The sequence below is a fragment of the Canis aureus genome, chromosome 30 (genome assembly GCF_053574225.1).
Source record: "Canis aureus isolate CA01 chromosome 30, VMU_Caureus_v.1.0, whole genome shotgun sequence".
In the NCBI taxonomy this organism is placed as follows: Eukaryota; Metazoa; Chordata; class Mammalia; order Carnivora; family Canidae; genus Canis; species Canis aureus.
In genome coordinates, this window is record NC_135640.1 from 32985012 (window position 1) to 33012587 (window position 27576).

The 27576-nt window shown below is 38.8% G+C and overlaps 3 protein-coding genes across 20 annotated transcripts in view; 1 reads left to right on the top strand and 2 right to left on the bottom strand.

Annotated features, from left to right (window-relative positions):
* Positions 1–12549, top strand: part of SON (SON DNA and RNA binding protein) — a 33067-nt gene extending 20518 nt beyond the window's left edge. Inside the window, exons 7-12 of one of the 3 annotated variants that reach the window (XM_077879048.1) lie at positions 2471–2581; positions 3745–3861; positions 8040–8187; positions 10628–10699; positions 10800–10915; positions 11467–12549. In XM_077879048.1, coding sequence (XP_077735174.1) covers positions 2471–2581; positions 3745–3861; positions 8040–8187; positions 10628–10699; positions 10800–10915; positions 11467–11625 — 723 coding nt within the window. In that variant the 3' untranslated portion in view covers positions 11626–12549. Of the gene's footprint in view, positions 1–2470; positions 2582–3744; positions 3862–7288; positions 7369–8039; positions 8188–10627; positions 10700–10799; positions 10916–11413 lie in introns of those variants that run through there. The other 2 variants (XM_077879049.1, XM_077879050.1) reach the window with 2 other exon arrangements.
* DONSON (DNA replication fork stabilization factor DONSON) lies at positions 5698–23303 on the bottom strand. Of its 4 annotated transcripts, XR_013368763.1 has the most exons (12): positions 22926–23303; positions 22268–22348; positions 20589–20792; positions 19285–19463; positions 18371–18549; positions 17062–17143; positions 16843–16947; positions 16188–16386; positions 14371–14583; positions 13367–13512; positions 6688–6784; positions 5698–6228 (listed from the first exon to the last, which is right to left on the bottom strand). XR_013368763.1 is itself a non-coding variant. In XM_077879057.1 (11 exons), exons 1-10 carry the CDS (start codon positions 23262–23264, stop codon positions 13375–13377), a joined length of 1719 nt encoding a protein of 572 aa, XP_077735183.1. In that variant the 5' UTR covers positions 23265–23303; the 3' UTR covers positions 5698–6784; positions 13367–13374. The 4 variants fall into 4 exon arrangements, 3 of the variants coding, with proteins under 3 accessions (XP_077735183.1, XP_077735184.1, XP_077735182.1); XM_077879057.1 differs by having other exon boundaries at positions 5698–6784; XM_077879058.1 differs by lacking the exons at positions 5698–6228; positions 6688–6784 and adding an exon at positions 9705–10761.
* Positions 23304–23975: 672 nt separating this feature from the next.
* Positions 23976–27576, bottom strand: part of CRYZL1 (crystallin zeta like 1) — a 35509-nt gene continuing 31908 nt past the window's right edge. For 10 of the 13 annotated variants that reach the window (XM_077879073.1, XM_077879075.1, XM_077879079.1 and 7 more), the window contains 2 exons: positions 25059–25104; positions 23976–24305 (listed from right to left, as the gene is read on the bottom strand). In XM_077879073.1, coding sequence (XP_077735199.1) covers positions 24182–24305; positions 25059–25104 — 170 coding nt within the window. In that variant the 3' untranslated portion in view covers positions 23976–24181. Of the gene's footprint in view, positions 24422–25058; positions 25109–27576 lie in introns of all 13 variants that reach the window. The other 3 variants (XM_077879080.1, XM_077879076.1, XM_077879081.1) reach the window with 3 other exon arrangements.

Below are 27576 nucleotides of genomic sequence, written 5' to 3' on the forward strand. Positions count from 1 at the left end.
ATACTGACATGTAACATTTGGTCTAGTTCTTGAGTATTAATGCTTTGGAGATTATATTTGGCTTTTTGTTCATTATCACATATCTGGAATGCCTTGAAAACCTGGAAACCTGCTTTTTGATTCAAACTCTTGAGGATCCTTAAGAGGTTAAGATAATCCTGGGTTCATTTTATTTCTTCACATTTAAAAATACGAATATAAAATTAATAGATTACCATCCGGTAATAAGGTTTTGACATGAACTTGCAGCTTACTTTGCTAATAAGCCTTTTGAGTAAATGAATTGTATTACTTTAGGAAAAAAATAGTTGTAATTTTATATAAAGTAAATTTATATTAAACATCAAGGTTGCTATATTAAAATTTCTTTCAGACAGGTGAATTTAAGTATTACTGAGATTTGAATGAAGTTTCTTCTTGGGATAAATGAGACATTTTAGGTTATCCGCTTACTCAGTGAAGACTTTAAAAGAAAAAAGTATTGAAGATGTGTTTTCTGAAAGAGGGATTCAAAGATAGATCTATTTATTTGCTTTCCAGTTTGAAGAATTTCATTTTAGAGACATTGGGAGCTTTCAGAGCTATCTTTACTACATTTTCATGGCTAAATTCATAGTTGGAGATTGGGAATCAAGGCTTGAGATGGTGGAGATAGATTTTTCAAATTATCTCCTCTAAACTTAAACTTTTTGGAATAAAAACCCATTTCCATCTAGCCATCCTCAAAGATTTATAGACTGCTACCCAAAGTAATTTGGGCAAGGTTAATGAACAGTCTTTGAGATGTATTCAGTGGGCCTCCAAGTTACATTGATAATCCTACTTAACAGTTTTAGGAAACATCTAACGCCAAAGGAATAAATTTTGCCCAAAATATCTGGGTTGCCATTTAAAATGTCAGCAGTTGATCAGAATTATAATAGAAGTGAAAAGTGAAGGCACAAAATTTTTTAGTATTTAATTGTGACTTTGCTTAGATTATTTTTTATAGGTCCTGTATTCTAATTAGCACGGATAATTCAGTGTATTGATGAAGAGATTAAGATCTTTAATCCTGAGATCTATAAACAGTCCAACAATGATGACAGAATGAGTTCAGATTTGTTTTGCTTTCGTTTTAAAAAGGTAATACACAAGAGTCTACATAGAAGAAAAATTTTGTTGCTAGAGGAATTAGACAATTTAGCAGGATAACTAAGAATGATGGAAGAATAAGGGGTTCTGAAGGTAGGAAAAGGAAGATTAGGAATTCTTATGCATGAGATAGAATTCTCTCATGGTTACATACCCTTCTCTACTATACAGGTCTTTATTTTAGAAAAATTTCATATGCAGTACACCGTTAAATTGCAGGTGGCCTTTACTTAGCTTTTAAAGAAAAATCCTTAGCCGTTAATTTACCTCACTGACTTCTGTTTATCACATCCATGTAGTGCTCACTAATTATTCTTTATAAATTAATATAGGAAAACCTTCCCATGTCAAACATTTTCCAAAAATGAATTTTCTTGGGTGCAATCACTGGGTAATACTAATGGGTTAAGTTGTGTTAGAAGAAAAGTATTAAGAATTGGTGAGTTGATAGAAGTCAACATGAGCTCTTAATATTAGAACAAAGAACATCATATACTTGGTTTTCCTTTTATGGTTGAGCCACAAATCTGACAAATTGGGAATTTGTTCTAAAGATTACCATTATGAAACATTTAAAAAAGTTAAACTATAAACTCCTCTTTGCTTAGCATAAAGTTTTTACAGGTAGGGCATGAGCTTTGAAAAGGAGGATCTGAGTCAATTCAGACATACCTCATTTTAGGTGTTTTGGTTCATATTGTTATGTACCCCCACGGAAGTATTTTAATTTGGGTCATTAATGTATATAAACTGAAAACAAAGGATTCATTTATTTATATAGTGAAATACAGTTTTTGAAGAAGTGGAGTTCTCTTAAGACAACTGTCCCTGAGCAACTGCAAGAAGGTGGAAGGATGTGCGGATGAGTGGAGAGACCACTGACATGATATGATAGTGTTTTTCTGCTTGCTTATTCAAGAACCTTGCTTATTGCTTCTCACGTTATGCTTATTAATAAGTAGGATAAATTGAAAACTGCTAATGCATATAAATTAAGTTGAAAAATTGTTCAAAAAATTCTCATTTTTTTATAAATGACTTGTTAGTGAAGGCTAGAGAGTTTTAAGTTCTACAACTTTCCATGATCGTAATATGATACAGTAGAAAATATGAAATCACTTAACTGCTGCCTCTGATACTTTGTAACTTGTCTTAAATCCTTGTCTACTTTCCCAGGGTTCCTTTACTTTTTGGCATCTTTTCTGTACTTTACAAGATTATTAATTTTTAAGGCTATTAGTTTCTTTTTGATATGTAGCAACTAAAGATACAAGCACTTTTAGAATTTAGGGGGTCTATCGTAATTTGAGATAATTATCTATGTTTTCTTTCTTAGCCTGTGGACATCTCAACAGCAATGAGTGAGCGGGCACTTGCTCAGAAAAGACTCAGTGAGAATGCATTTGACCTTGAAGCCATGAGCATGTTAAATCGAGCTCAGGAACGGGTATGTAGCAAATTTAATGTATAAATGAGAATTTAAATAATTAGATAGTTCTGACATAAGCAAAGTCTATGGCATGCTGTTGAAACATAGGTCCTTAAAATCCAAGGAAATTGTAATTTATTGTAATTAGCTAGGTTATTTTAAATGAAAGTGACTTGGGGCATGATCATTTATTTAGTAAGTATTTATTGTGTACTGTGTGGCAGGAACAGTTTGGGAGGGTAAATAATAAAATTCTCTGCCCTAATATAGAGTTTGTAATCTGGTATATAAAAGTAGCTACATGCCCATAATAGCCCTGTGAAATGTAGGTACTCCTATTATTTCCCACTTTCCAGCTGAGGAAATGGACTAAAAAAAGGTTAGTCAACCTGAAACAAAACACTGTACGTTAACTACTGCTACCTTGGAATTAAAATTTCAAAAAAAGTGATTAGGCAGTCTTGAATCCAGAGTCTATACTTTTAACAGTGGACAGCTTTCCATTTGTCTTCTACATTCCTGTGATAGATCTGTATAGAAACAGTAAGTATACATTCAGACAGATAAGGAAATACATATCTGACCATGCCAGTGTTGAGTAAATCTACTTTGAAGTACTGACAACTGATTTTTAACCATCACAATAAATGTTGGTGATTAACGTAGTGCTCAGTTTTTAAAGAAAGCTGTTTTATGTGTTTGAACAATTTCCTGTGTAACTCATTACTCCTTAAGCATATCTCGTGATTTATCCTGGATTTCTAATACCACAAAGAAGGTAATTAAAAACTCAGGTGATTGTGACATTTATATGATGTACATAAGCAAAGGGTGGGGATCCTTGGCTATATGAACTGTTTTCTGTATTCATGTATCAATGTGATATTTTGAGGAATGAGTATTATATAGTTATACTTTTTTAGTAGAGTTACATCTTAAATTTTGTTATTATTGGGACCGAACTGAATGTTAGCAAAGTGTTTCTTTGAAGTGTTTAAGAAAACAATTTTATTTTTTATTTTTTATTTTTTTTAAGAAAACAATTTTAAATATGTTTAAATTCAGCATGCTATTTTAAAAGTTGAAGTTTTAAGTCTTAGCCTTTTGAAGAACTAAATAATGTAGTGAAATTTTGAGTAGATAAGTAATTTTGCTTAATTGAGGCATGTTTTTTTCTTCAGATTGATGCCTGGGCTCAGCTAAACTCTATTCCTGGCCAGTTCACTGGAAGTACAGGAGTACAGGTTCTGACACAAGAACAATTGGCTAATACTGGTGCCCAAGCCTGGATTAAAAAGGTACACGACATACGCGCATATGAAAGTGTCCAAGTACAAAATTATGATATTTTTAGAAAATGTTTTATTAAAAATGCACGAAGAGGCCAGTGACTTTAACTGAAAGTTCACGAGTAAATTTTCTATGTGTGCATACTCTAGGATGGACACTGAAGATGGACCTGATTTGTGAGACAATGGCAAATGTATAAATATGGCTTAAGAGCCCGTTTAGTTTCTATCCTCAAGTTATTTCTGTATTGCAACTGCTGGTTTTTTGGGGGGTGGTTTTTTAAAACTTTTGAATGCTAACAGTGTATCTCAGGTGCTGTTCAGAATGTTCCACAGTTCCTGTTGGACTACTAATCTAATGATTTCAAAGCAGTGGTTCTCAAATTTTTTCTCATCATGGGATACTTTATTACAGGTTTATATTTGGTGGATCACTGCCCCAAAGAGCCCTCTTACCACCCCAGTTTTCCATTTCTCTATTCCTCTGTCCTTCTTTCCCCTTCCTTAGTGCCTGTGCCCTCTTGTAAGCTCTCTTGGCCCTTACTCCTCTCCCCTTTGGTGATCTCCAGCCCCTGATCCCTGTGGTTGTCAGTTGCTGGTTACAGCAAGTTGGTTGGGAGGCCCCAGTATTAGCACTGCATGTGGTGATCTTGCCATGGGACTGGAAGGCTGGGGAGGAGGGCTGGAGTGTGTGGGGAGGTGGGCAGTGCCGAAGGGGTGGTGAAGGGGGTGGGGTGGGGCTGGAGGATACAATCTGTGGACCACCATTTAGGCCCTGGTGGCCTCTGGTGATCCACAGGCTCAATTTGAGAACCACTGATGTCATGGAAAAAAACCAAACAAACAACCAGGATATAGTAAGTCCTAAATTGAAAGGAGAGGATGGACGCCTCGTGCTGTGAAGATGTAGGTGCTCCTGGTTTCACATTCCTGCAATGAGACCTGTGAACTCCACCTACGGCTGCCTCATTGTCGGGGGAGTCCTAGGTGGTTAAGCAAGGCTTTCTAAAGAAATGCCTTCTGGTTTGGTTGGATGGGTGATGGGAAATTTGTTTCAGGAGTACTGGCAGCATGGCAGTGCTGAAACTAGGAGGCTGCGTGGTCTAAAGGATTGGGAAGGTTTCTTTATCCCGCTGTACTCCTGACTGCTTTTGTGATCATGGGCAAGTAATTACTTGGAATTTCAGTCTCCAAGTGTCATGAGAAGACAAGTCCTTATTACTGCTTCACAGGGTGGTAATTAATAGTGTGATGGGCACCTATGAAGAATTGTTATGATTGCCAGGGAATGAACTGAATTTCAGCAAAATGAGATTTTGGTTGCTTCACATCTTTTAATCTCATAACATTTCAGTTTTGATAGCATTATCTCTGATGGCCCTCTTATTAACAAATTAATATAAAACATGATATATCCTTAGTTTGCCTGCCACTTGGGTGGGGGGGAGAGATGTACTAATAGGTGTATAGTGAGTATATGGTCAGATTCATGAAAAATTAACTTTTATGTAATTTACTAGGATTGGTGTTGGAAAAAGATGAAAATCTAGCAAAATATTTTTGATTTTGAGTTCATTTTGGACTTAACTATATTACAGTATTTAAAATATAGTGGTTTGTATAGTATTTGAAAATGGTTTTCATTTCATTTGGACGAATTATAAGTACACACTTATTTGGGTAGTTTTAATTCTTTAATATTATTTAATCTTGAAGCTGAGTGCTCAGTATTTCAGGAAGTTAGACTTTAAGTTTATGTGAGTGTTTAGGCACATAAAAATTAAGTAGTTTTGTACAATACTAGGTAGAAGCTTCTGAATGCGATTCCATTGCAAAATTTTGAACTTCATTTGTATAATGAAGTGCTGCCTATCCACATAATGCTAATATAGTTCTAAAAATCATGTTAATGTAACTTGCAGAAATGAATCTACTGATTAAATTGGTTCCTTGCAAACTGTCCCTTAAATTTTTTTTGATTTCCAGTCTTGTAGGCAGTTGACAAGTTTTAAATAATTCACATCATGTTAAATGTAAATGTAACCCATTTTGATAAATTATGAGATATATTCATCAGAGACATTTTTAAATACTAGTAAGAAAGCTATGTTTTCAGGAAAACTCCCAGTTAAATGTTTACAGAAGAACATTTGCTACTGATGTCAAGGAAGGAAGGAACATTTTATTTATAATGTGGAAGGTCTTTAGATAACTGAAAAATTAACATTTATCTTCACTGTCAAATATCACAAAGTGTTGTGTTCAGAAAACTTTCAGTGATCATACAGCTTTTCTTGCCTCGCTACACTCTTTTACATTAAAAACCACATGGAATGCCAGCATTCTCCATATTCTTTTAGTCTGTTGCAGTAAATTCTTAGATGAAAAAGAGTGAGAATTTTTCCATTATTATTATTTGTCAGTAAAACATTTTTAAGTGATAATTGATTTAAAAAAACCTTTATTTTCTGGAATTAAATGATTTGGACATGACCCGAAGGGTATTGTTTACTATTATAGGTTCATTAGATTAAGCAGCTTTTTGGTGAACTGTATACACACTGGGGTAAAGAAACATGAACATAGTAGAGATTGGAAACCGAGTTGGAAGCCTGGGTTATTTGGGGATTTGCATTATACTTTGCACAGTTGCCCTTTTTTTTAGGAGTGTTGCCTGGAAAAGAGGGGCGGATGAACCTGGAAGTAAGTAAAAGTCATTCTAGGTGTGTAGCAACAAGGCAGTTGATACCCAAGCATCAGCTAACTTTTCTCTTTATACATCAACACTGCATGGCCTGCACCAAATAAGGAACTGAACCAGGGGTATGTTTTTACCTCCACAGCTGCCTCCTTCCATCAGAGCACCTTGTTGAACTTAATGTCTAGTCACACATCATTGGCATGCTTTCTCCCCAGCATATAATTTACAAAGCTGGGGAAAAAAAATAAGATGATAAAGTTTTACTACTGTGTGTAAAAACAAGATTTAAAAATTTTGTATTAACTTATCAATACAGGAAATGATTAATGCTTACTCTTTCCAGAGTTACCAAAAGTTTTGACTCCCTCTTTTGATAAGTTAATGACTTTTGCTATATATTTGCTAGAGAACATAAATCTAAAACTTAATAACAAGGGAAACTAAAGCAGGATTTGGAGATTTACAAATTTTTAAAAAAGCCATAGAGATCAACAGTAGAATTCATTTGTTTTGTGTACATGGATGTCCTTTAAAATAGAGGCATCAGCTATTTATTTCTTAAAATGTGTGAATATGACTGTTGACCATGCTAATGTATATAGTTGTGCATCTTATGACATTAAGTGGTTTGCTGCTTTGATGGAAATTATGGTTCAGTGGGTTGGATACAAGAGAGATGACTGTTCACAGAATAACCTGTGAACTTTCACCCCTCTGTATGGAAACTTGTTTCAGGGCCAAATCCTTGTAGCTGTCTTCTTGCCCCGGTCAGTGCCAGCCCTACTATTCACAACACTGCTGCCACCGAGGCCTAGGTATGTAAACGCTTAAGGAGTTTTTTACAAGTCTTTTAACGTCACGCTAGGTTTTAAAAGAATTCAGATTCAGTTTGGTATAATGACAGGGTATTTTATATGACTGTCCATTTCTTACTGTGTAAATATACTTTAAAGAGTTATCTTCTTTGCTTCATAGGGATTTTCTAAGTAAAATATTTTTACTTGCTTTATGGTAGAATGGGGAAGAAAACTTGGGTTGTTAACAGTATGCTTCTTCAGTGTCCAAACTATTTCTAAATGATTTCTGGGCTTTATTCATTAACTAGGTACACCTGGGACAATTAATATTATTGACTGTTTTAACATTGCCTTCTTTTTATTTTGCAAGCTAAGAAGAGATACCAGTGAACCTAAATAGTGGACGAAAACAGGAGTGTTCTAATTTTTTTTTTTTTTTTTGGAGGGGGGCATGAGGGCCACTGTTTTAAACTGCCATTTATTTGCCTTATTTGACTTTCAAAATACTATTATGTTAATGGTGAAAATAATTAGAGCATCCACACTACAGTATGTATATAAGTATAGAAATTTAATTGCTATATCAGATCTAGAAGTAAAATAAGACTTTTTTTTTTTAAGTTACATCAAGTTTGTAGTCAAATTCTAACTGTGAAATGGGGACATTTTACCTTTCTTTCTTTGGATAGGATCAGTTCTTAAGAGCAGCCCCGGTAACTGGAGGAATGGGAGCCGTTTTGATGAGAAAAATGGGCTGGAGAGAAGGAGAAGGATTAGGAAAAAACAAAGAAGGAAATAAGGAACCTATCCTGGTTGATTTTAAGACAGACCGAAAAGGTAACCCATTGTTTTGGGAATGTTGATTATCTCTCCTTAATATTTAGGGTTTCATTACCTTCGTAGTTTTTTTTAAAGCAAGCTCTGCCCAATGTGGGCTTGATCTCATGACCCTAAGATCATGAGTCACACGCTATACCATCAGAGCCACCCAAGTGCCCCTTGAAAAAAAATATTTTCCCCCAAAGTAACCTTTCTACATTTTGATGTCCATGATGCTTAACTGGAGCATATCTACAGCTATTAAGAAACAAAAGGCGCTCATCCATTTGTGGCAGCTTGTATAGATACAGATGGGAGTCACTAATTTGAGCTAAAAGGTGGTCTTACGTTAGTTGCTAAATATTATGGAAATGTGCATATATCAGTGGGATTGAAATTTCAGTTAGATTACAGTTTTGGTAAATGGTATCCCCGTTTTGTTTTCTTGTGACAGGTAACATACTTGTCATTTCTAGGCTGTATTTTTTTTCCTTCTTATTTTATACCACGTATTCTCCTTATTTCCTATTAGAGTGTTGTTTTGTCTTCTCCTATAAACAGTTTTGGTATCTCCCTCTTTTTAAGCTCTGTCATTGAATTTTCTTGGGTTGGGGCTGGAGAATAGGCCAGTTGCTGACAGCAGTGTCAGCTTGTCATATTGTCTTGTGCTCAGGGCACCTTGGAACTTTTATCTTACTAGTACTTTGCCACTCCTGGAAATCCTTCTGCATTGCCCCCATGCAGTTGCTAAGTATTAAAAATATACTTAGCGGGGTGTCTGGATAGCTCAGTTAAGTGTCCAACTCTTGATTTTGGCTCAGGTCATGATCTCAGAGTCGTGAGGTCGAGCCCTACATTGGCCTCTGTGTGTGGGGTGTACGGGAAAGAGAATCTCTTGGGATTCTGTCTCTCTGGGCCCTCCCTCCACTTGTGTAAAAAAAAAAAAAAGCAAACAAACATGTATATATATGTATATATGCACACACACAGACACTTAGTGCTCATTGATAACAGCCAGTTGGTACCTCTTAAATAATTTCTTCCCTTGGAATAATGTCTTATGTAGAATTAAATGGGGCTGTCATCTCAGTGTGATTTCAATAGATTGTATAAGCCTGATTTTTAAAGACTAGAAAGCTTAAACCTAGAATTTTCCTTATCTTTTCAATCAGAAAGATAAGTTGAAGTTAATGCAGTTAAATTATTCTGTGTCAGTGAATTTGGAAACCAACTAGCTTGGACCAAATTGTGTGTGTCATAAAGCAAGCATTTTGCATCAAAATTTCTACATTGTCATCCACATAGAATACTGTGATACCTCTTTTTTTTTAAATTAGAGGGATTTGGGATCCCTGGGTGGCGCATCGGTTTAGCGCCTGCCTTTGGCCCAGGGCGTGATCCTGGAGACCTGGGATCGAGTCCCACGTCGGGCTCCCGGTGCATGGAGCCTGCTTCTCCCTCTGCCTGTGTCTCTGCCTCTCTCTCTCTCTCTGTGACTATCATAAATAAATTAAAAAAAAAAAAAAAAAAAAAATAAATTAGAGGGATTTATTGTAAGGATTCTCAAGTAGGTTGGAAATAGCATGAGAATCGTTCTGTGCTGCTGTAGCATTAATTCAAACTGAATTAGAAAAGGACATTGTACGGATTATGTCATATTTGACATTGTATTACTTATACAAGTTGAATAGATTTTTTTGAGTCATACAAGGTGATTTGTTTATAAGAAAACATCTGTGAATGCATTACATAATTCCAGGAACATCCTCGTTGGAATTGTGTAATAGGTGTTGGGTTTGGAGAAGAGTACTAGCAGATTTAGTGAAGAGCTGATTGAAGAATTCCCCCTAGGAGAAATGGAAGCAGGAAAGCATGGACTTTGGCTAATGAGACAGTGAAATCCCATTGGAAAGGGAGGTTATGCAGTGAGATTGTCTTCTATGAACATCTTCATTTGATAAGTCAGGGGCTGTTTGCTGGGGAAAATACGGACCCGTTTATAGTGACACTTCTTTGTTTGGAGGGTGTGTGGCCTAAAATCCTCACCTTTTGGGGAACTTAATTAACAGCAGGGTGCTTTAAGGAATGGGAAGCCTTTAGAAAGCATTTGAAATAAATAGCCACTGTATTTTAAACTTATTAAAAAGAAACAATCCTAAAGGTGTTATCTTTGGCACTTAATAGGTGTATTCATATGCTACTAGGTTTTTGTGTTCTGTGAATATTTGTTCTTAAGCAATTTCTATTACCAAGTTATATGAACATAAAGTATAGACTTATATACATTGAAACAGCAAAACAAGGTAAACTATATAAAAATCAAAGGTAGTGGGGGTTGAGTATTTTATTGGAAGGCATAGGTTGAGATTTAGGGTCCTACAGAGGGAATCATTGTATATAATAATTTAAAATGATGCTTTGGAGTTTATTCAGTGAACACTGCCTTTTTATTTTAAAGGTCTTGTTGCAGTAGGAGAAAGAGCACAAAAGAGGTCCGGGAACTTCTCTGCTGCAATGAAAGATCTGTCAGGTGAGAGTACATTTGAATTTCTTCTTGTCCTATCCCCCACTTGAATTCGTATTTTGTTGCCACTGTGGAAATAATCAACTGGTTATTTTTTTCTTTGTAGGCAAACATCCTGTGTCTGCTTTGATGGAAATCTGTAATAAGAGAAGGTGGCAACCACCAGAATTTCTCTTGGTCCATGATAGTGGCCCAGATCATCGCAAACATTTTCTCTTTAGGGTAAATATGAATTTCTGCATTAATTCTATACCCCTATTAATTTGAGGACTTAGAGGGTGAGGGGTAAGCATTGTATGGTCACAGGATTGATACGTTGTGGGTTGGGAGTGAATATATATGTTTGGGTAGAAATGGTAGGGTTTTTGGGTTTTTAAATATTTAAGCATACTTTAATATGACCTGTTAATGTCCTAGTTTTAAAAAATGCTGGAGGGAAAGAGGTGGGCAAAATCTGGTAAACAATTTGTTGACATTTTCCAGTGAACTTGGGAAATTAGTTTTATCAGGGTTTTCTCCTTCCCGCCCATTTGGAGACCTGCTCTTAATTTGCAGTCCCTTTTCCCAAATGATTTGCTTCTCCTGGGTTGAGATTAATTTGACTTACGTAGTGTGGGTTTTATATTTCTGTAAGTTATTTTTCTAGCATTTAGTGAAAAATACAAAGCTAATAGATATTAAAGTTTGATGCTGTTCTTATTGTATGTTTTTCTTGAATAGGTATTGAGAAATGGAAGCCCTTACCAGCCCAATTGTATGTTTTTCTTGAATAGGTATTGATAAATGGAAGCGCTTACCAGCCCAGCTTTGCCAGCCCTAATAAGAAGCATGCTAAAGCCACAGCAGCTACTGTGGTTCTTCAAGCAATGGGCCTTGTACCAAAGGACCTCATGGCTAATGCCACTTGCTTCAGGAGTGCCTCACGTAGATAGATTGAGGTTTTATATTAATCATTTCAGATAATTTTACTCTGCATCAAAATGTATTTCCTCTTTAATGTTGTAAATATTTGGCAATTTAAGACATTGTGTAAAAAGCAATCTGTACAAACATCTCCAGGCTTTGATTTTTGTACCATGGAAATTGTATTTAACCATACAGGGTTTTGGTATGTTTATATTGTTTACCTTAGTGATGTATTTGTTTAAGTGGCTAACATCCAAACGATTGTTTGAAGGCATCCGTAATCTTCAGTGTGGAATGTTAAATAACGCTTTTATACTGTATTTTGTACTATGATGTAACCTCCCTTCCTTATGGCTAGGCTGCTGTAACACTTGCCTGTAATCAGTGAAGGGCTGTGCACCTTGTACTAGTTCACAATGGGTTCTGCTGGACAGATACTGGGCCAGTGTTATTGAGGTAATCAAGCAAGATCTGTTCCACAGGGCTAATGCCACCATCTCCCCCTTAAAATTTTGTAGAGGTTCTAAAAAAAAAAAAAAAAAAAAAGAGTGGTATGTTGTGTGATGATCTGCACTAAGTCCTGCGTTCCCATTAAAGCCACTTGGGCCATGAGAAGGGAGTCAAAATGAAGTCTGATTAGAATTCTACTGCAGAGGCCAAGTACATTTAGTATGGCATTGAGTTGTGATATAGTTTTACTTTGATGTGCATTTTGAATTTCAGCTACACCTAGATAGACGTTAAATGATAATTAAAATGCTGTAACCAACTTATCTAATAAAATCGGCACCCAGCCACTATTTTGTTGACTATGAGAAAGTTTAAGTTTATGTTAATTTTTAGGGTCTGATAGAATATTTCATGTGTATTACAGTGGTATTCATAATGCTATGTCTCTAAACTTTATTTTCAAAAGCTTAAGGCCCAAATATAAACTTCTCTGGAATAAATGTGGTGTTTTATTTTCTGGATCATAAAGTGAACACATACTTCTTCATTACTGTCATTTCTTTACCCGATACTTTTGGTTTCTAAGCACTTTTATTTTTAAGAAAATTTGAATCTATCTCACACTCACACACACACACACACACACACACACACACCCAGGGACATTAAATACTACTTTACCAGGATAGCTGAGCATACAATTATTAACCTATTCTATGTGGAATACAAAATACCCTTATCTGAATTAACATGCATCAAAAAACCAAATTTAATATATTTGAGAATAAAGGAATCATAAATCAGAAGGAAAGCAGCAACTATGGTAGACACGGTAACAATCAGCTCAGCAGATCCTGTCTACATTTGTATCTTTATAAAGCTAGAACCTCCGTAGTAGGATAGGTGAATTGTCAAATATAATTTTGCCCTGATGCCATCAGTCACAATACCAGGAGATAATTGATCGTAATTTAGTTTCAATTTCCCATTTGCAAGGAGAAACTGACATTCATGACGTTCAGTTTTCTACTTGTTTTATAATTAGGTTGTAAAGGTCTGGAAGTCTCAAGTTACTTATGTTTTTAAAAAGTTGGGAGTTATCTTCATATCTAATCAGAATAGTAAATGTTGATTTAAAACCTTGATCCTACTGCTTAACACGTAAAAATTAACGAAAAAGGTTAATGTTTATCAACAGTTGAATATGTTAAAGTTAGATTCATTTAACTTCCAAAATGAACTTTAGAGCCAAAGGTATAAGAATCTTGAATTTCCTTGCTAGAAGGCTTTTTCCTCAAAGATTCCTTTTAGGCTTACTTTGGTGTTCAGGATCTCCAATTATAAACGTAGTCATTCATTTCCACATGTCTTAAAGATGATTTTCCCAGTATTGGCGTTTGACTAAGTTGATCCAGGGTCTTAGGGTGCAATCCACAGTTAGCAAGCTCCTCAAGAACAGTTTCCTGTGGAAATTTGTATTCAAGTTAGTTAAAAAGTGTATCAGTCTCTGAACACTGACGTTTTTTTTGGTAATCTTTACACCCAATGTGGGAATTGAACTCTGAGATCAAGTCGCATGCTCTACCAGTGGAGTCAAATTTTAATAATTACCATGGGAACTTTGACAAACACCTGCCTTAATCACATTCATAAGGCAAAGGCAGTTCATTATCAATAGAAGTTGACCCTAAAAGTTTTCACATATAATAGCATTCACAAATAATTTCGGTTATTTTTAGAAGTCTGGCAGATGATAAAAGCATGAGGCAATTTTAAAGGTTTTAATTATAACCTGTAAATAAAAAATAGAAACCTAACTATATCCAAAATTAAAGGCAAATACTGATTAAATACCCATAGTTTATAATAAAGGAATCCGGTACTATTCTGGATCTGAGATGGCCATATAAATAACTTGCCTTTTTGTTTGGGAAATTCTATAGTCGTTGTGGAGTACAATCTAAATTCATAAAAATTTATCTCAAAAAAACCAAATCTTACCCCTTCATTTTAGGATTGGCAGTTAAGTAGTACAGTTCATTTTTTATTTATTTTTTAAAAGATTTTATTTATTCATGAGAGACAGAGAGGCAGAGACAGAAGCAGGCTCCATGCAGGGAGCCTGATGCGGAACCTGATCCTAGGACTCCAGGATCACGCCCTGGGCTGAAGGCAGGCACTAAACCGCTAAGCCACCCAGGGATCCCAAATAGTACAGTTTAATGGTAAGTCAGACATAAGTTTGACTCTCTATAAATCACTTCTTTCTTCCACCCGAGGAAACTAGCTACAGTGAGCTACGCTAAAAGCTGTCTACTTACCTTATCCAATACTTTATTCACTGGCAGGCAGATATTAAATACAGCAGTTGGCTCATGTGTATATAGTCCAGCAGAAAATGACCCATTCTGTGAAGATCTGAGTAGCATGGTTACTGAATGTAGAGAATGAGGCATGATAGGACCCGTAATCTCCAAACTAAATTGATCTTTGTATCCAGAAACAGCTTGTGTCTTCACATTTACACTTCTTGCCTTCAAGAAAATTTAAAGAAAAAATTACTGTCACCGTCTCTCAAGCTTTTGTCCCTAAAGACTTGTTCAGTAACTTCATTAGGGTTTTCCTCTTTACTTTTATGGATTAAAAGGTACAACATAGAGGGACTGTAGCCAGTGGTACTATAATAGCACTGTATGGTGGCAGGAACTATACTTGTGAGAATAGCATAAGGTAGTTCGTAAGACATCAAAAGAATGCTATATGAGTAAAAATGTTAATTCTCCATCTGTAGCACATCTCCAAGTTATGACTCAGTTTAAGCATATTCTAGAGAATATAATTTTTCATATAGTATCCTAATTTAGTAGTATGCTTTTTTACTTAGGAAAACAAACAAAAAACAGGTACACCTGGGTGGCTCAGCGGTTGAGCATCTGCCTTTGATCCAGGGTGTGATCCTGGAGTCCCGGGATTGAGTCCCATGTCGGGCTCCCTGCGTGGAGCCTGCTTCTCCCTTTGCCCTTGTCCCCGCGTTTTTCTGGGTCTTTCATAAATAAATAAAACCTTTAATAAACAAAACAAAGCTTTTCTGGGGCCTGAACTCCCGATTCTGGATCAAGACCTGAGCTGAGGTCAAGAGTCAGATGCTTGACAACTAAGCCACCCAGGCTTCCCTATTAAGATTTTTTTAATGGAAGTATAGTTGACACACATTACAGTTACATTAGTTTCAGGTATAGGACAGCGATTCTACAACTCTAAACATTATGCTCTGCTCACAAATGTAGCTACCATCTGTCACCATATTGTTATAGTACCACGGACTATATTCCCTGCGCTGGGCCTTCCATCCCATGACTTACTCTATTCCATAACTGGAAGCACATACTTCCCAATATCCTTTAACCCTTTGCCCACCTCCCTTCCCAATTCAGTAATACATTTTCAATGCAGAATACTGGGAAAATAAATATAAAAATAAATTCTATTTTTTAAAAAAATACAAATTCGGAATGCCTGGGTGGCTCAGTGGTTGAGCGCCTGCCTTTGGCTCAGGGTATGATCCCAGTTTGGGGATCGAGTCCCACGTCAGGCTCCCTGTGAGGAAACTGCTTCTCCCTCTGCCTGTGTCTCTGCCTCTGTGTCTCTTATGAATAAAATCTTAAAATTCTTTTGTTAGTAACATTCACAATGTATTTGTATTTACATCTGTAAGTTTTTTTCAACAATACGGATATACAGCTATTCTTTTCAGCTATCCAGGATTTAGGTGCTGAGATCTCTAATCTTAGCTAGCTTCTTTCATTGCTTAATGACAAAATGAGATTAAAGCAGCTTTTCCACATGGCAAAAAAGACTAACACCAAAATGCTTTTGTTGCCAATCAGATTTATTCAGTTAGAAAAAATTACTTTTATATAATTCAAATAAAACATTTCATATAATGAATGTTCTCATATAATTTGATATACCTTTATATCAACATTTTTTTTATTGGGAGGAAAGCAAAAACAAAATATGCACCATGTAAAATGGTAGGAGTTATTAAAAACAAATCAAGAATTTGTTCTTGATTTCTTCTTAAAAAGCTCATTTATGAGGATTAGGGTAGAATTTTTTCTTTTTTCCTTTTCATTACCTTAAGCATTTGCATTGTGGCACCTCGGAAAGCTACAGGTGATAAGAGGGTTGGTGGAAGTCCTGCCTGCGGACCTGAACTAGCAATTAAACTCTTAGAGTTGATCAAGAAATTCAGCAATGTAAGGGTATTCATTCCCTTCACCAACACAACAGACTCAGGTCTGTGATCCATTTGCACTTCGTGTTTCTCTTTTCGTCTGAAGATGACAATCAAGGAACTTGCAAATTTAAATCCCATGCTAATGAGAAAAGCCATCATCTTGATTCTGAATCACCTGGGACTCTTTTTTCCCATTGTGAACTGGAAATGCTCTTTCTACCCCACTCTGCTGCAATTATAACACATCCGCTTAAATCAAAATGATTTCTCTTTGACCACTGAATTTGCTAGAAGTTGACTCCTAAAAAAACCGAATTTCTTCTCTAGTTGAAAACATACTCTATATGGAATGTTTCCACTCAAAAAAAAAACTTTAGCAGTAATTGTTCATGGTTTACTGGTACTTAGTCTGTTTTTTTAATGTCATGATGGAGAATTAGTTTAAATATGATCTTAAGACAATTTAAGATTACAGTCAAATAAAACTGTCAATATTACACAGCTCACTAAATTCAATGAAAATCAATTCTAGTTAGCACAACGGAAAGGATACAGCTTGATAGAGAGTATGTCTGGTTTTTTAATTTTATCTTGCACACCCATCTCTTCCAGCCAGGAAAAGCTCTCATCTTCATCCTCATCACTGATTACTTGTTCCCTAGAAAATTGTTATAGTTAGAGTTTCCATTTCATCAAACGGTTTCCTCTACAAAACTACTTCACTGAGACCGTAAGTCCCTAGGTGACGTAAAAGGTGGTTTTAATCACATACTCCCCATGTCCCAGGCTTGTTCCAGATGCCTTTTTCTTCTCATGGCCATTTTCTTTTATTAGCGGCAGAGAAAATTCAATACCTACGTGAGAAAAGAAAAATATAACTGAGTTTCCTTTAATATACTCTAAAAGAACAAGTGTGTCCTACTTTTACAGAGTATGAAATCTGAAGATTTGAGCTTTTGCACTTGGATCTATTAAGGCAACAGCTTTCAAGCTTTCTTGACAGTAGCCCACCACACACACACACACACACACACACACACACACACACACCCCTCCTCCTCTTTCAAACAAAAGTTTCAGGAAACAATAAATACTCCCCCACTACATGTGGTACTCTTTCCTGTAGTGCTGATTAAATAGATTTGTGATCATCAATGGTTGGCCCAGTTTGAAAATTATGTTAATTAAAAGAGGGTAGGAATTTCTAGACAAGTACATTCAGATGGGAACTTTCCAGCTCAATGTTTATCAGATCAAAGAAGGGAACACCATTAAACTTAAAGAAAGCTGTGCATTAAGGGACAGCTTAAATCACTGCTGGGAAAAAATAAAATCAGAAATAAAGAAGGCATTTCTTAAAAAATATAGGTAAAACTGGTAAAAGGCAATTCAATTGGTAAAAAGACAATTCAAACTTTAGCTTCTAAGGAAAGTGTTTACTATACTTTTTTTTTTTAATGCTTAAATCAGTTTTTTATTACAAAAGAAATTACTCAAACAATCATAAAAGCACATAAAAGAACAAAGCAGAATTCTGTCTCATGACCATTGGCCCCTATGGGGTAGCCGTATTAATTTTGTAATACTCTTCCAGATTTTTTTAAGGAAAATGAAAAAATTGCATCAACTACATACACTGTTCCAAATTTTTATATTTCTTTTGTTAACAATATAACATTCTCCTTTGACAAATTACATAAGCTCTACAACAGTAGGGATTTTGTCTACTTCTGTCACTGCTGTATTTCTAGGGACTAGAACACTGGTATTGAACAAAGGTGCCAATAAATGCTCACTGACTGGATGAATGGAATGGATCCTCCTTACCACCAGATCAACTACAAGTTCTGTGGGGTTCAAGGATATGTGTATTTGGTCTCTCTCTATGGTCTCAGCACCAGAGCACCTGGCACATAGTAGACACTCAAATATTCATTGAATTAGCAAAACAGCTCAATGATGAAACCACTTAATTCCTTTTAACTACACCAGCATGTTGACATCACAATAATCAACTATGCTCCCGTTGATGAAATAACGGGATAAATAAAAAATAACTCATTTTAAACCTATGGTTTTACCTTCATTTTTCATAGCTTCTCTTATGCCTCTAGTTGTAGGAGAGATGAGAGCTGTGATTACATCATTTCCTGCTAATCCTGCTGCTCGGAACAAGATCGTAAACTGATAGGTACAAACGTAGAAATATGGGCAAAGCTTTGTCTTCAGTAGATTATAGAGAGAAGTGAAGCTCACAGACCTATGAAGTAGCAAGATTTTCTTTAGGCATTACTACACATTTAGCTTGACAACTAAAATTTAGTTTTTTTATGATTCAGTTTGATACTCATTTGAATAAAAACACAACACAAATATTATAGATAATGGTTTGAACTTTTTCTACTATATACATAACTTGGCTCTTAAAGGACTAAAATTGGTCATGGGACCCACAGTGTTTACCGCTTAAACACTAATCATGTTTTCTTTAAACAAATCTTAATTGGGGCAGCCCCGGTGGCTCAGCGGTTTAGTGCTGCCTTCAGCCCAGGGTGTGATCCTGGAGACCCAGGATCAAGTCCCACATTGGGCTCCCTGAATGGGGCCTGCTTCTCCCTCTGCCTAGGTCTCTGCGCCTCTCTGTCTGTCTCTCATGAATAAATAAATGAAACCTTTAAAAAAAAATTAAAAAGAAACCAAACAAATCTTAATTGATAACTGGTTGCTGACTTTTCTCTGAGCAGCTTCTGATGAGAAAGGAAGCAGCCACTGAGATGAAATAACATAAAAGAATGTATATATTTATGTAACACTTATACATAATTCCACAGTTGCATAAAGAGTGAATAAGAGTCAAAAAAAAGTAAACAATTTAAATATCGATTATTAACAGCTTAGAAAAAATAATTCAGAGGAACACAGAGAACCTTTTACCAGTACACACTTCCACATTGTACATAATAATACTGGATGTACAAATTTTTAATAATCTTACCAGTCACTCATTAAAATGTGTTGCAAGGTTTCATCATTTGACCAAGGGCTTATCTTTCCAGCCATTTTTCTATCAGCTCCAATGCGAGGGAACAGTGGTAGCCAGGGAAAGGCAGGGTGCAACCAATAGATTAGGCTCTGCTGAAAGGCACAACGGAGCTGAGTGGAGAGTCTGGGATCCTAAAATCCAGAGATGATATTGGAAGTTTTTGCCACATTAGAAGTATAAAATTTCATCAAAAAGCACTGAATATGCCACTTATTCTAAGAACCTTTACTGTTTCCTATAGAAAAGTATTCATAACTGTTACACCAGCTAAAATATAGTTTATTCTTGCCAGCTTTTATTGTATCTTAAAGCATATCAAAAGGAGGACTTAAAATACAGATGGGAATATTCTCTCATCTCTCCTGTTCTTTCCTGAGAACAGTGACTATTTTAGTTATCATAAGGGTAGGGCTATAGATGGAGATGTTTACTGCATGTAGGTAATACTATGTTCAACTCCTCTCCCCTCACAACTGCTCAACAGGAACCAGTAAAAATGAGTAATGAGAATCATAAATCAACCTGATTTATTAAAAAAGATGTATCAGGGCCTTCTTTTTTTAAATTTTATTTATTTATTCATGAGAGGCAGAGACACAGGCAGAGGGAGAAGCAGGCTTCATGCAGGGAGCCCGATGCTGGACTCGATCCAGGGAATCCAGGATCACACCCTGAGCCAATGTCAGGCTCTAAACCGCTGGGCCGCAGAGGGATCCCCCAAGGCCTTTTTTAGGTAATCACTTTTAACCTAATTTGAGTTGATGAGTTGCTTGACAGCAATGCAATTACATTCCTCCAAAACCATTCTAGAACTCATTAACTCTATTACAGTATTTACAATAGACTATCAAACAGGTAGCAAGAATTAGTGTGTATGAAAAAAAGAATATGCATTATATCAGAAAACTAGGAAAATAACCAATCTACGTTTGCAATTCTATTCAATTGCTTTTCATTTTTCTCCCTTATATTTTTTTCTCAGAAGGCTTTAGAGAAGAATGGTTTTGTTCAAAAACAATTTCTGCCTCTAACATTAGTCCTCAGGACAGGTCTTTAAATTTAATGGGCAGTTACTGAATCTGATAGAGAAAACTGCATGAAAGTGCAAGAAATACAAAATTCCCCAAATCTCAGTGTCTTTAAACTTTAGAAGAAAAACTTTTTAGAAGAAGGAAATATTTGTGACATTTTGCAGAGAAGTACGTTTTACAATTAATTTGTTACTTTAAAACACACCTACTTCCCTTCAGAATTACCTGTATACTTTGAGGCAAAGTAACTTCTGTTGCCCTACAATGCTGGATGACACCTTGGGCCTCTTCTTGTGCTTTCAAGTGATCTGCCCAGGTAAAGGGTTGAGAAGAGGTGAAAAGGAGTCGAGTTTTAATACTCCAGTCCACAGGTAACTCAGTACTTTCTGAGGATGGAGTATCAGATTCGGAGAATGATACTTGTGGAGTCTTTTAGAAAACAAAGGACACAAAAATTAGTAGAGTACCAAAGAACTTCCCTTTTAATCTACAGATTTTATCAACCTGCATGATCACGGAATTGTCAGAATCTTATAACTGCATAATAAGTAACACTGAAAATACACTACACACTGTGAAACACCCTAGAAAGTTAAACTGTTGACAGTGGTTTTCTCTGGAAGTGGGAATTTACTGTTGTTACAGGTGGTGGTGGTGGAAGGCCACATTTTTACCTTTTAGTTTTTTTTTTTTAATTTTTATTAAAAATTTATTTATGATAGTCACACACAGAGAGAGAGAGAGAGAGGCAGAGACACAGGCAGAGGGAGAAGCAAGCTCCATGCACCGGGAGCCCGATGTGGGATTCGATCCCGGGTCTCCAGGATTGTGCCCAGGGCCAAAGGCAGGCGCTAAACCGTTGTACCACCCAGGTATCCCCCTTTTAGTTTATATATATATAGTTTAGTTACAAGAGGCATGTACTATTTCCACAATCATAATTTAAAAAAAAAAAATCTACTGATCTTGCTGTCAAAGCAAAAACCTTCCAAGTAATTCATTATTTTTTAAAAATGATTTATTTATTTATTTATTTATTGGGGGGAGGCAGGAGCAGAGGGAGAGAACTTCAAGCTGACTCCCTGCTGAGCGTGGAGCCTGATTTGAGGTTCTGTCTTGTGACGCTGCTCACGCATGTCCTGAGCCAAAATCAGGAGTTGAACGCTAAACCGACTGGGCCACCCAGGGTCCCCTGCAAGTATTTTAAAGAGCACCATTAAGCCTTGCAAGCTCCGGAACCAGGGCTAAGCAGTTCCTGCAGGTAACTTAGGGCTCTTATGAGGCCATATGTAAAAAGACGTTTCCTGATTTCAAAATTTCCTTCCAAACTGTTTTGCTGTCCTTTCAAGGCCGTTTTCTCCACTTTATTTACAATGATTCTTTGAGGTGACATCACACACACCAAGTAACAGGTGCGGGGGAACTATCTGTAACAGACCCTGTGAAGGCCGTCCATTTGTATGACAGGTCTTAGCTCTTCGGGCCTGTTCCCGTTAAGGACAAGCCGCGCAACAGGAATACCTGGGGGATGGTACCAAGAGGACGGCTGTTGTGGCCGTGTCTGCAAGGTTCAGGGATATGCCACAACCTGTGGAGGTAATTTGGGGATTTTGTCTGAAGATTCAGTTAAAGAGGAAGTTCAAAAAGCAGTTGGGTGTGGAGAGAGGAGCTGGAGTCACCGCCCACGGAGAGAGAGTGTCAAACAGTTGGAGGAAGGAAAACCTGTATCTACAGTAACTTTAGCGTTGGTGCCGTCAGGAACCTCATGCTTCCGCCGGGCCGGTGCCATCTTTTCAACCCCGGCAGAGAGGGTCACTGCCTCCACGCTCTCGAGCAACGACGTAACAAAAAAAATGTTTCTGAGGTGTAAGTTTAGATTTTAAGACTACATTAAAAGCTATTACCTGCAGTAATTCAGTAACGTCTGTTCTTTCAGGAAACTTCTCCTCCCACAGCGAATCATTTTCTTGATTAGAATCTACAAACTGAGGGGAAAACGATGGTCCTTTTTAATCCTAAACGATGCTGGAGTTTGCGTTAACCACCGCCAGCGCCTCACCTGGCATCCAAGGGCCTCAATAAATGCCCAGGGCAGGAAACTCACATGCAAATCACCAGATCGGGGCTTCACGTCAGTTTCGCGTCTGGCTTGACCATTAAAATGGGGGGCGGGGGCGGGGGCGGGGGGGGGTGATCCGTGCGTCCGACGGCGGGGGCGGAGATCTCAAGCCCAGTGACCCACAAGGCCCTGGGGTAAGAACTGCCAGGGATTTCGGACCCAGGGATCCCCGACACTCCTCCACCCGGAGTATTTCCGAGCGCGTGAGGGCGGGGGTCGTGCAGGCAGGAGGGTCTCCGGTCTCGCCACCGAACAGCGGCCTCCGCGGACGAGCCGCCCTCCCCCGGACCCCTGACCCCCGACCCCCGACCCCCAGGGGCTCCGAGCGGCCCCGGGCCCGACCGCCGGGCGCCTGCCACGCGGAGCGCAGCCTCGGGGCAGCCCCGCCCAACGCTCAGGGCCGCGTCCGCGCCCCCCGCCCCCGCCCGGCCCGAGACACTCACCGCGGCCTGCGCCTCCTGCCGACCGCCGGGCGGCCCGTCGGGGGGCTCCGCGGAGGCCGGCGGCCGGTTGTCCAGGCGGGCGAAGGGGTTCCTGCGGGCCGCTGCCGGGCCGCCGCCGCCACCGCCACCGCCGCCACCGCCGCCACCGCCGCCACCGCCCGCCGCCGGGAAGGGGCGCAGGAGCAGCCCGGCCGCCAGAGCGGCGCGGCGGGGCGCAGGCTCGGGCTGCTCCCCGGGCGCGGCGGCGGAGCCGTGGCTGCGGGCCCTCTTCCGTCGGAGCCGCAGCGTAGCGGGAGGCTTCCTGAAACCGGGCGAGTAGCCGGGCACCGAGACGGCCATGACGCGCGGCTCGGGCAGGCGGAGCCGCCGGCCTCTCCGCCGCCGCTTCCCGCGCGCGCCGGCCCCGCCCCCGCGGACGAGCGCCGTCGGCCGCCCCGAGGCCCCGCCCCTTCCCCCCTCCCCTCCCCGCCCCTCCCCTCGGTCGGGACGGTCCGCTCCCTCCGCTCGGCTCGGCTCGGCTGCCGGGCGCTGCTGCCGGGTCCCTGGCGGTGGCGGTGGCCGGGTCGTGGGCGCCGAGGGGCGGGGCAGCCCGCGGCCCGGGGCACCGGGATAGCTGAGCGCTCTGTAGGTCTGTAGCAGAGACGTCCCGAGCCCCGGCCCCGGCCCCGGCCCCGGCCCCGGCGCTTGGATGAAAAGACGTCAGTCACACTGGGCTGCCGCTTGGGTTAAGCCTACGGCGGGCCGAGGCGGGCGCCCAGAGCCGGCGGGGGCCTGCGCCTCCACCCCCCGGACCGAAAACAGAGAACCCGGCGGGAGCCGAGCGAGCGCAGCCGCCCCGCCCCCCCCCCCGCCCCCGCGGCCGCTCCCACCGGCGAGGCTCGGCCGCGGTCCTGCTGGATCCCGAGGAATCCCCGAAATGAATGAATGCCTGAAAAAATTTTACAGTGTCTATGGACTATGGCCTCTGAGACTTGAAACCATACTCCAGGGCTTGCTAAGGCAGGCAGGCAGGCATTGAGAACGGAGTTGATACAAAAGTAATCACGTTACTTTAACATACCAAAACACTACCAACTTTATCAATAGAGTAGCGCGGCTTCTCCTGAAAGCAATTTTCTTCATGGGAAGGATTTTGTAACAAAGGCAAATGTGTAGAAACGAGCAAGAAGTAATTTCGGAATAATCCCTTTAGATGTTAATTATGGAGTTGTCTTGACCATTTGTACAATAATTTTTCAAGTGACTTCTCAAAAACTTTAAATGACTCTGAGTATCTTGACTCCTAGGAAAACCGGACACTTTGCTTTTATCTTCCTTTTCTGAACAATTTCCAAGGAAACTCGGGCTTCAAGTACTGGAAGGGGTTTATCCAACTGAGGTCTGAGAAAGAACAAAATTAAAATTGAACAACTTGCTTTTTTCTTCCTGGATTTTTCTGAACAACTTCCATGGAAACTTTCGCTTCATACAATGGAATGGGTTCATCCAACTGAGGCCTGAGGAAGAATGGTATTATTAGAAAAGTTAGGTCAAGGCAAAGATGAGTAGAACAATAGGATGGTAGTTGACAATTGCTATTGTTCAATTCTATTATTTTTTAAAAGATTTTATTTTTTAGAGAGCGTGCAGGAGCACTGGGAAAGGCAAAGGGAGGGGGAGAAGCAGACTCCATCATCCCAGGACCTGGATATCATGACCTGAGCCACCCAGGTGCCCCAATCCTATTATTTTAAATAATGCAAACAAACTTGTCCATTAGTATTCCCATTGTTAAAAGTGGTTAAGTTTTGAAGGGGAAAACTGCCAACTGTTTTGAAAAAACAAAACTGCATTTTCGCCTCTTCTCAGTCTACAGGTTATTTTAGGTTGCCTTGGGAAAGGTGATGAAAAAAGCAAAGGTTGTATGGTATGGTATGGAATGCACTAAGGAGAACTCATGGGTCACTTCTTAGGGAATACTTATTGGTGTATCACAAGATACACTTTGACAAATATTAAAGAGCGGCTATTTATCCAAAAAAAAAAAAAATACCTATGGAGGCAACAGGTATGCTGTGAAAACTGAAATGAAAGTGGAAATGCTTGCTTACCTCCTTGAGAATAGAAAATAAACGATTTGATTACTTAGCGTACCTAAAAACTCCAGTTGATAGCTTCTCCATCACATCTTTTAGGATACGTAGCTGGAAAGATTGTTAAGGTGGCAGTCGAACAAAACCAGTCAATAAAAGGAAGATGTTAGGCAGGTCACCTATCTAAGTTCAGCACTCTCAGAAATTGAGAATTTAAGTTACAGACATTCTGTAAGCTGTGAAGTTTACCTTGGAAACAGGGAAATGGGGAACTTGAGAGAAGCGGAGACATAACAGAGCCTAAACTTCTAAGGACAAGTGGCAGAAGCAGCAAGCCTAATGACTAGTCCTAAGTAATGACGCGTGTTCTCCCAAACAAGCAGAAGTGTTATGGTGTCAAGTTTTCCTTTTAGCACTATTTATGATATTTTTAGATAAGAATGTTAGCACTTGCATCTCTTATGTTAGGTGCACATTTATGTACTAAACTGGCTGCTAATTGGCTCAAATTTTATGGGCAGAAAAGTTAAATGTGTCACTAAGAGAATCAAGAAATAGTGTAAAATTAAGAAAAAAATTTAGTCATTTAATTGAAATTATAATTTTAGGATTGAGACTCTATGTAATTGCTAGTACTAGAGAATGACATATGGCATAGAACCAGTCGAAGGTCTGTTAAATCATAAGCAGCAGCTGGCTCACGTCTGAATTGATTGAGAAGGGACTGAAGTGAGGACTGAAGTCTGATTTGGAACTTGAGAGTTCAGGAATTAGAAAATGTAAATTAGAAAGTACGAACATAAGCCATTTTATTTTTATCTTAAAGATTTTAGGGCAGCCCTGGTGGTGCAGCGGTTTAGCGCCGCCTGGGGTGTGATCCTGGAGACGCGGGATCAAGTCCCATGTCAGGCTCCCTGCATGGAGCCTGTTTCTCCCTCTGCCTGTGTCTCTGCCTCTCTCTCTCTCTCTCTTTCTCTCTGAATAAATAAATAAATCTTAAAAAAAAAAGATTTTATTTATTCACAAGAAAGAGAGTGAGCAAGCATTGGATGGGTGGGGGGAGAGGGAGAAGCAGACACCTCACTGAGCAGGGAGCCCAATGTGGGGTTCCATCCCAGAACCCTGGGATCATGACCTGAGCTGAAGGCAGACATTTAACCAACTGAGCCATCCAGGAGCCCCAGAACATAAGCCATTTTAAAGATTTTCTTAAAGAGGACCTCATACTGCAAATTCTCTTTCTACTTAAGTGAAAATACTGAAAATGCCAACAGTAACTCTAAGAGTGTGTGTGTATGGAGGAAATTAAGTAACAAAGGCAAAGGAGCCAGCCTAGCTCCTGACATGTAAGATTCAAAACACACTATCTAGTGTTACTGTTAACACATGGTATTCTTCATTGTTAACATCTCATGATATTCTTGATAATTACAATGTTAGTGGACAGTTAAGTTGCTTAAACCTGAAATCTAAGGATTTCTTTTAGAAAGTTAAAAAATTAAGTTGATTTTCCAAATTCAAAGAAAAATATTTAGAAATACTTGAAACTCACACATTCCCTACAGTAAGGGGATGTTCTGGTTCTGAAATGTACTTTTTGTGACTCAACATATTCAGGGTCCTAATTAAAAACTCCTATTTAAAAGTTCTGAATTAATTCTGTCATTCTTGTAGAGGAGGTGGGCCTTTCTAAGTATCATATGTACATAACAACACACATTTAACAAAAGCAAAGTATGATAGTGGACAAACTAAGGCAAGTTTCTTTCTTTGCATACAGATTTACTCTATTAAGTAATAAGAACTTATGTTTCATCCAATACAATTTTTACCAAGTACAGTTGCCTTTAAGACAGTTATCTTAGAAAAAAAAAGTTTTATTCATAGGTTTGACCCTGTTCTAAAGAGGTTTGGATCATTCTTTTGGAACTGCTTTCACATTCTCAAGAGATTTCATTGCTTTTACCAAAACTGGAATGATTTGGCTTCATTCACCAGATTTTTCTTAGAATTAATTCCATTTAAAAAACAAACAAACCCATTTTCATTTGATGAAGATTTTCTAGCACTGTTAATCCTAAAACACCCCACAAGCTCTCTAATGCAGATGAGCATTCTGAAATGTCTTATGTAATAGCACCATCATAGCTTAGATTAAGGATGCAGCCTTGGGATCCCTGGGTGGCGCAGTGGTTTAGCGCCTGCCTTTGGCCCAGGGCGCGATCCTGGAGACCCGGGATGGAATCCCACGTCGGGCTCCCGGTGCATGGAGCCTGCTTTTCCCTCTGCCTATGTCTCTGCCTCTCTCTCTCTCTGTGACTATCATAAATAAATAAAAATTAAAAAAAAGAAAAGGATGCAGCCTTTCACAGTGATGTGTAATTTTCATAATGCCTTGTATCTTGTGGTTTCTCTTCCATTCAGAACCCAGTATGACTGCCTGGGTGATTCTTGTCCTGCCCCTTTCTAGTTGCATCCTGGGACACGTATTAATCTTTCTGTGAGACAGGGATAATGATAGTACTTACACCTCACAGGGCCATTTTAATACTTAAATAAATTAATACTTACAAAGCATT